The sequence below is a fragment of the Hyalella azteca genome, unplaced genomic scaffold, assembly GCF_000764305.2.
Source record: "Hyalella azteca isolate HAZT.00-mixed unplaced genomic scaffold, Hazt_2.0.2 contig663, whole genome shotgun sequence".
In the NCBI taxonomy this organism is placed as follows: domain Eukaryota; kingdom Metazoa; phylum Arthropoda; class Malacostraca; order Amphipoda; family Hyalellidae; genus Hyalella; species Hyalella azteca.
Window position 1 is genome coordinate 180,371 of NW_025931002.1, and position 8,844 is coordinate 189,214.

Here is an 8,844-nt window from a genome sequence, read left to right on the forward strand (position 1 = left end):
GGTAGAGTCGAGAGTTCGTATGTCCAACAGCCGATCACCAACATATTTCAAGCAAAACCCCCAATTACAGGCGTGAAATCAGGCACTACGTGTGCGTACGGCGTAGGCCACTACGTGTATTAAAGCGAGATTTGAATGTACGGCCATTCATGCACAAGGCGGCGGTGTCTGACATTCAATAAGCCCCTCGAGTCAACATCGAGAAACAATAATTTGCAGAAGGAACACGACGGCCGAACGTTCAGCATGGGTTAAATTTTTGTTGTGTGCTAACAGCAAACTGTTTTAAAACGAATAGTTAAACTAAAAGCGATTTTCAACATACAACGTTGACGCACACACAAGGCAAGCAATACGAGTATCACATTCATAAGAGCATCAGCCCTGCCATTAAAATTGCTGTCGAATGAAAAACCAGGCCATTGTTCTAGAATAAATAAGAGGACGTGGGTTATCGAATGCATATTTCTGCGAGATTCCAGATACAATGGATAGGCCTGACTGGGAGTGTAGCAGCGCATGGGCCAAGATATAAAATTAGCGTACAACGGAAGCTACACGAGCGAAAATGTTCTTCAAGAAAAAGCCAAGACCTAGAAGAAGCAAGAGATAACACAGCAGTGGTTAACGATTTGACATTCTATAGAATCCCGACCATTGAGAGAAAATTTATTTTTATACTTGGCGAAGAAGATGTAGCCAAGTCACTTGAGCATCAATATACTTGTGGAGGAATCCAATCAGAAAATCAATATCACTTAATTAACCCCAACCACCAACTTCCCCACCTAGCCTCATAATATATCGTCGTACTTCCTCCTCTGTTGTGCGCTACACCTCGTTTCTTGCTTCCGTCTCGTCTTTCCTTCTATCCCCTTCGCAGATACTCTTCCACTATATTTATTCATCTTTTTTCAACTTTTCCTGGACATCTATCTCCTTTCCATCACCACTCCATTTTCTACCTTCTCTCTCAATTCTTCCCTTACTTATCCATCTTCTTCTGCCCCCTCACACTCTCCTCTCCAGGCACGGGGAACCCTCAAGATCCCCAGGCCCCGCGATGCTGTTCCTGCCGCCATGTCCCCGTCGCTTGGGCCTGACGGAGCCTTCAGTGAAGCGCCTCCTGGTGGGGAGGCCCTGGACCCAATACTAGGCCAGGTCCCGGTGCTCTGGCAGCTCCTCCCTCTCAGTGGTGGGTCCGTAGAAGATCAGCTCAGGGATCTGGCCGCCCTGGACGCCGGTGCCGTTGGTGGACTCGGACGAGCAATGGAACATGAAGGACACGCACGGCAGGCTCACTTCGGATACGCCTTCCTGCCCGAAGTAGGACAGCTCCGTGCCGTCCAGGATCGCTGACGCCGTGTAGTACACGTCGCGCTCCACCTGCGTGCAGACGACGTGTTAGAGAGTGTGTTACATGGCGTGTTAGAGCGTTAGGGTGTGTGTTACATGACGTGTTAGAGAGTGTGTTACATGACGTGTTAGGGTGTGTGTTACATGACGTGTTAGGGTGTGTGTTACATGACGTGTTAGGGTGTGTGTTACATGACGTGTTAGGGTGTGTGTTACATGACGTGTTAGGGCAAGTATTACATGACGTGTTAGGGCAAGTATTACATGACGTGTTGAGGCATGCATATGGCGTGTTAGGCGGTGTATAATGCGTGTTAGAGTACGTATTACACGGCGAGATACTGAATGTAGTTTACGTGCACACAGCGTGTTGCCTTGTGCACGTGGGTTACAGCGGCTATCATCATGTGCACCGCTGGATTGGGATGGCTCAGTTGCCACATTTCCGACACATGTTGTATCAACAGCTGTGATCATCACCTAAAGCCCATTTACCTTCGTTACACATTAACAGCATGCAGCATATCTACACTGGTACCGAGCATACAGCACACAGAATCCGCCACTAATCTGACTGGTGCGAATCTTTACCCGCGTCATAAGAGGAATGTTTGGACGCACACTTTTCTACATTGTAGACTGTAAACCCAACCTGAGGTACGTACAAGGCCTATAATTAAATTGTTGTAGTTAACTGTCTATTCTTAATAATCATTATTTTAATCAAATAAAAAGCTACCAATTCTACATATCAGCGGCTAATATGCAGTAACTTGGTAAGTGTGCAGAACTTAAAGTTGTACAGAAGAAAAGAAACGTTTGTCTAAATATTGCTGTATGGGCAGATATTACAAAAAAACTTTTTTACATTGTGATAATGCATGTTGAAAATTTCCTAGTACTTGTATTCCGGCATACAAGGTGAAGGAAGCTTTAACCTCCATGAAGTCGGGCAGCGTCGCTAGGCGTCAGTAAGATTATTCTTGATACCGACCGACCACTGGTTACCAGATTTAAAGACTAAATCCGACGCTTAGGCAAGTAGCGTTGTATGTTAGTGACAAGATCAAATACAGTGAATTACTGTTATCATGCAATGAAGTATTGGTTTTCCATTATTCGCTATTTAATGGCGTCTTCCGTTTTTTAGGATCCAGCACGTTTTGACTCCCGTCTTTAGCTCTCCCTCTCACATTCCGTTTATTGTTTGTTCGACTACCATCTCGTTATCCTAAATTGATAGATATTCGCATTGTCAATTTACTGCCAATATGCGTTCAGGATTGAATAATTTTCTGCATCACCTTTAGTATTCCTTGCATAGCCAACTGGGTGCTCGAGCTATGCTACTAGTATCCGGTCCTATGTTAGGCATGACGAAGAGACCAGACCGTACTTTGTAGGTGATGGAACTTATAAAAAATTTAATTTCAGAGTTTAGTTCTTCACATAAACAGTGTAGGTACATAAATACGCAGCAGACAGGCAACACACCTGGACGGGGTGAGGGAAGTAGACAGGCAACACACCTGGACGGGGTGAGGGAAGTAGACAGGCAACACACCTGGACGGGGTGAGGGAAGTAGACAGGCAACACACCTGGACGGGGTGAGGGAAGTAGACAGGCAACACACCTGGACGGGGTGAGGGAAGTAGACAGGCAACACACCTGGACGGGGTGAGGGAAGTAGACAGGGAAGGTTGTGGACGAGCCGTCGCTGAAGAACTTGGTGCTGTGCGACGCGAGCACCTGGGAACAAGGAGATCAAATTTGAATTTAACGTAAACGCCTTCAATAACAACAAATACTCATGCTTTTGAAATCAAAGCAATATTTCGCTAAACATTTGAAGTAATCAGGACAACACTTGGCTAAATATTTACACTATTGCAACAGTTAACTCAAGGCTTGTCACATCTATCCGTTTTTGCTAAACTCACCACGCCATAGTTTTTGCTCACAACCCTTACTTCCTGATCACATCACCAGATCTTTTTAGCTTGAGCTCAAGAAATCTTGAACTCACCTTAAGAAAAAAAGCCAGATTGAGCTCACCTCGCCATACTTCTTGAGCTCACCTCGCCATACTTCTTGAGCTCACCTCGCCACACTTCTTGAGCTCACCTCGCCATACTTCTTGAGCTCACCTCGCCATACTTCTTGAGCTCACCTCGCCATACTTCTTGAGCTCACCTCGCCATACTTCTTGAGCTCTATCCTGACGGTGTAGTCGGCAGCCCCACTGGAGGAGCCGTACAGGCCGAAGCCCACCACGAAGATGCGGCGGTCGACCATGAAGTTGATGGAGTCAACGCGGCCGCGGTAGCGCCACTGGTTGCTGCGGTACGCACACGACTGGAACCTGTGAACACGGTCAGATACATCAATATTCCTCCATACCTGCAAACACGTTCAGGGTCTCGTTAACATTCCTCCATACCTGTAAAGACGTTCAGAGTCTCACTAACATTCCTCCACATCTGCAAACAGGATCACATACATTAACATTCCTCTATACCTGCAAAGATGTTCAGAGTCTCACCAACATTCCTCCATACCTGAAAAGACGTTCAGGGTCACATTAACATTCCTCCATACTTGCAAAGACGTCCAGGATCACAGTAAAACATTACTCCATATAATGCGGGACTTAATAAGGAGTCTGGATTTGCATCGTAGTGCTGCTTTGCTATGTTATATATTAGTAAAAACGCCTGTTGAGAGCAACAGTAATGGTAGCGGTATTCTTGGTGATAGCGGTGTTGGTTATTTATACTGATAAGATCAGTGTTGCTTTATCGATAGTTAGTGTATCGATGTGTGATGATGCATCAGTGGTTTTTGGGGAACCACTGATGTTTTGTTCACAGCAATTCAAACCTCGCACCATCATACAACAAACGCAGACAACCGGCCGTTTCTGTGATTGAACTAATTTAGTCATATACAATGAACACAATGCGTGTACAATTTCATATCTGTATTAATGATGCACAATGAATAAATGAATTATTAATGATGCACAATGAATAAATAAATGATGCAATGAAATGTTAGCATATAATAGCTAGAAATAAGAAATGTAATAAAACGCTAGACCAACCTGTGGCAAACTTGTTTGCGTAGTCCCGTCCTGTGTTTTGTTGGGTAAGAAACAGCTGGCTTATTAAAGGCAGTAAAGTAGAGGAAGAGGTCAGTAGTTTCCTGAAGGCTGAGGAGGCCGGACTGTGCCGCTCCGTTGGCGAATTCAGTAAGCTCCATGCACGGCAGCCGGATCAGGGACAAAGCTTCTCCCAGCACCTGTAAAATGCAAAATGATATTCATTCGTTCAATGAAAGAAATTCTAATGTTTGAACATAATAGTTCATAATAATTTTCTGGTAAATACAGGCAAAGAAATTCGAGACTTGAGATATTAAAATACTGGATTATCACTAACTATAACTCATTATATGGACCTTACTTTATCTTTATATTCTTACCTTGCGTTTGTTCACAGGTGTGCACTCGAGACCCTGTCTCTCACACTCAGCCTCGGCCCAGTTAAGTGCTGCTTCGAACAGCACGATCTCCCTGCAGTTAAGGGTCTCGCGAGACAGCACGGACAGCAGCGTGGGATAGTCGATGTCCACGAAGCCGTCCGACTGAAGGGCCATCTCAGCCTGCGCATCTATCACCTCCCAACAGCGCGTCATGAGCTCAGGCTCTTCAAACAGCCGAGACTGTGAGAGCAGCAGGCAAGCGTTGCGTGCTGTTAATGACACCTGCACAAGAGATGAGAGAAACAAGAAGAATTAGTTCAATGAGCTAAGAAATGCAATGAAAAATTAAGGAGTAACAAATAGGACAAACAAGGAAATCAATAAAAGAAACAAAAGAGTTGATTAAAAATGAACACAAACAAGCAGAGTAAGATAACTAGAAAATAAGAGCAAAAAAATATGAAACATAGAACATAGAGAAGTGAGAAATTTATGATAAAATACAAACCAAATTTCAATAATAGAAGAATGATAATCATGAATGGCAAACGGAAAAGCAGAAAGGTACTATTGGATAACAAGAAAAAGAAATATGTACATTGTATAATGAGATATAAAATATTACCGTAGTTGAGAAGTAAATGCAAGAATGGAATGACTTAGAGCAATAAGCACCTCAAGATACTTGACACACTGCGCTGCCAGGTGCGGCACCAGATACTTCTTGGCAGCGTAGAGTGTGGCAAGCACCGTGTCCGCCTCAACCACCACCTCATCACAGTACAGGTACCTGTGCAACATAGTAGTCATTAATGTGATGATTCCACGCATTCATTTACATTATTTGGGAATGATGTGTTTTCTCATATTCGGTTATTGAGTATTAACATTTTTTATCTGTACCACAAACTAGGTATATATATACATATTATAACTTGAAGGTTGATGTTGAAAATGTTTATTTCAGGATGAGACTATTTTTCTATCACTATACCTCCATATGAATAGATTTATCACACACCATTTTAAATTACATAAATTTGTATAAAAAAATTTATGACACACATATAATTATTTTTTGCAATGCAATACCTAGTCACTGAAATTTAATGCACAGAAAACAACCCCAAAATATACAAAAGATGACTTGAACCTACACAAAAATGACCACTTCCAATTTTGTGAATGTAGAACAGGACTTAGTTTTCAAATCCAAGTGTTCTAAGTCAATACAAACCTGAGTAGAGTAAGAAAAGCCTGAGGTTCAACATCAGGAACAATAACCTCCTCTTCAGTCTTGAGGCCTCCATAAAACATGGCATAGAACACAGAGCTACCCACAGCAAGCACATATCTGTGTGCTGGGAAGGTAGTTGGGTTAGGCTGTGGCCCTACTACAAAGTGCACATCTGCCATGAGCTCATTGTTGAGCATCGCTGCATTGCGTTCCCTCAAACTGCTGGCAAGGAAGTTGGGGTCTGAGGCAATAGTTGACATGCCTCCCATGCTCCTGTGTCCAGGGGATTTGGGTGATGGAGATGGGGGGGAATCTGAATAGCGATGACTTGGGGAAGTGGGTGCTGAAGATGGCTGAACAATTGTCATGGGTGCAGACTCTGCAGAAGGATCTGAGTCCTGACGCTGTATCTGCTGCAGAGCAAGCAGAGGTGGTAGCAGTGGAGCCATATTCAGTAAGCCTTCTCCTTCAGGACGGTTGCCAGAGTTCTTGGAGAGCAGAGAAGGCTTCTTCAAAACACTGCTACAATCTTCAAGCCCTGCATTGTTTGGCTCTGCTAAGTTTGCCCCTGCAATAAAAATTACTGGCATTAACAGAAGTTACACAAATTAATTTTTTAGTACTTTTCTAAGAATTCACTGCAAGGAACTTATTTATTATATTTTTCATTAACTACACAACAGAGGTAAAAGTTATGTGAAGGTCAAACAATTTTTAATGGTTGAAAATTCCATAAATATAGTGATTCTAGTTAAGAAAATGCTATAGGATAGTCATTGTTCAATAAAAAGGACAACTTGTATGAATAAGGCAATAATGCATCATATATCGGTACAATGAATTATATAGTATACCCATTACTATAAAATATTAACCATGTGCAGTACCTAATCAGGATGTGCTAAAAATTTATAATTAAACTCACTATCAGTGAGAAGAGACTTGTCTTTGACTGGAAGGCACTGGCGAGGAGGATCAGCAGCTTGCTGCTGGGACAGGCAAACATTCCCTTTCTCTTCACTGGACTTAGGAGACGAAGAGTTACTCCCTCCTCCACTATCCATACCAAACCACATGCAAGTCAAGAATCAGTGCCTGCAATAGTATACTAGTTCTCTGAAATAACTTGTTGCATAGGCATAAATGTTGATCAATAAAAAATAATAGAGAACACAAAATCCAGACATTTAGAAGAAAATCTACCTAAATTAATTAAAGATAATTGCTATTATACTCGAGTGAAAGCCCTGAAATATTATTAGTTAGACTTATAAATAAATGCCGGGAATATATACACCTGAGCAAGGATCACAGCTTTCCCTCCATTTTTGGAGCTGTGAGATTCCAGCTAGATGAATTGGCACCTATCTAATTGTTAACAAAAGATCAAAAGTACCATGATCTGCCTAATAATCAAATTAGGCAAAGTGACATAGGCCTAACTTCAATAAATTTTGAATCTAACAGCCTCAGCCTGCATAATGCATGATGATCAACTGTTCTTAACAATTAGATAGGAGGTAGGTAATTCATTTAGCAGAAATATTGCCACTCCAAAAATAGGAAAAATGGTCTACCGTAGTTGTGGCTCTACTGGCTCAGAAGCCAGAAGTTAGATCGTAGATATATTCCAATTTCACCTGTTTCCTCATCTAAACTTGTTTCCAAGTTTAGATTATTTAACTCTAGGGTAAATGTGCAGTTACATTTGCCTTATACTTATAGGCTTAGGGTAAATGCAGTATATTCCAACACTTTAGGGACATAGCAAAAAATAAATGGCTATAAAAAAATCATCATATGCGCAACTTGAGTTCTGTTTGCTTTATGTCACTCTCAAAACACCGCACTAGGCGCCAGCAACAATGAAATGTCACAAAATGTTGCCATATTTATTTAAAAGCCTTTAGAATGCAAGCCTACCAAATCCATGTATTCTGACACTGTGTGACTAAATTTGGCATTTTGTGAGACTAATTCCGGCCGCGCTTCAAACTCTACTAATTCCAACACTCTTGTGTTCAAATTCCGATCGCTGTGTGAGCTGTATTGGAATACAACACAGCTCGGAATTAGAACACTATTGAATATTGAACACTACTTATTTAGGCTTTTAATTAAGAGCTATTACGCTTTTAATTAGGAAAATTTTGGGGTTTTTGTTAGTTCGAACACAGTTCGTTCCAGCTTGGAACGAACTGTGTCTGTCTAATTCCAAGCTGTGTCTGAATTAGTTTTTATGTGTCTAAAACCATCTCTTAACTTGATCATCTATTAATTATTTTACCACTTGAAAGTTGAAATCAGCAAATACAAGTATACTTAAAGCCTAAATTATTTCTAATATATTCACAGACTTATTTAAAAGTCTCAAACCATAATACTCTTTCTACACAAACAGTTTATCACTATTTGGTAGAGCAAGGTCAAGTCTGGTCAACTATCAACTTTGACACATTTTTTGATGTTTCATGTTCTCACTGGGTGACACGCACCGTCTCTCTTTGGATCTCAACATTTTCCCGCCAGATAGCCCAGACCTAGTTTTTTGGCAATAGTATGGTCACTATGGTGCACAATAGTATGACATCACTATTTCAACCATCAATGAATGAGTGGAAATTGTGAAACTAAGAAAAAGCTTAATATAAAGGAAAAAAGTTGAGAAGTGTCAGAATTACCCACGATGTTGGAATATAACGCATTTACCCCTATTCCCATAATAAATAGAGAAAAATTGGCAAAATTCAATTAGGAAAAGTCCTAT

At 41.5% G+C, this 8,844-nt stretch overlaps 1 protein-coding gene across 2 annotated transcripts; it reads right to left on the minus strand.

Annotated features, from left to right (window-relative positions):
- Positions 1-265: 265 nt before the first annotated feature.
- Positions 266-7,263, minus strand: LOC108680168 (BTB/POZ domain-containing protein 6-B). Of its 2 annotated transcripts, none has more exons than XM_047880626.1 (8): positions 7,026-7,263; positions 6,078-6,647; positions 5,516-5,630; positions 4,841-5,122; positions 4,461-4,657; positions 3,551-3,719; positions 3,026-3,106; positions 266-1,386 (listed from the first exon to the last, which is right to left on the minus strand). In XM_047880626.1, the coding sequence occupies exons 1-8, from the start codon at positions 7,151-7,153 to the stop codon at positions 1,153-1,155; spliced, it is 1,776 nt and encodes a 591-aa protein (XP_047736582.1). In that variant the 5' UTR covers positions 7,154-7,263; the 3' UTR covers positions 266-1,152. The 2 variants fall into 2 exon arrangements, with proteins under 2 accessions (XP_047736582.1, XP_018024429.1); XM_018168940.2 differs by having other exon boundaries at positions 6,078-6,645; positions 7,003-7,261.
- Positions 7,264-8,844: the final 1,581 nt, after the last annotated feature.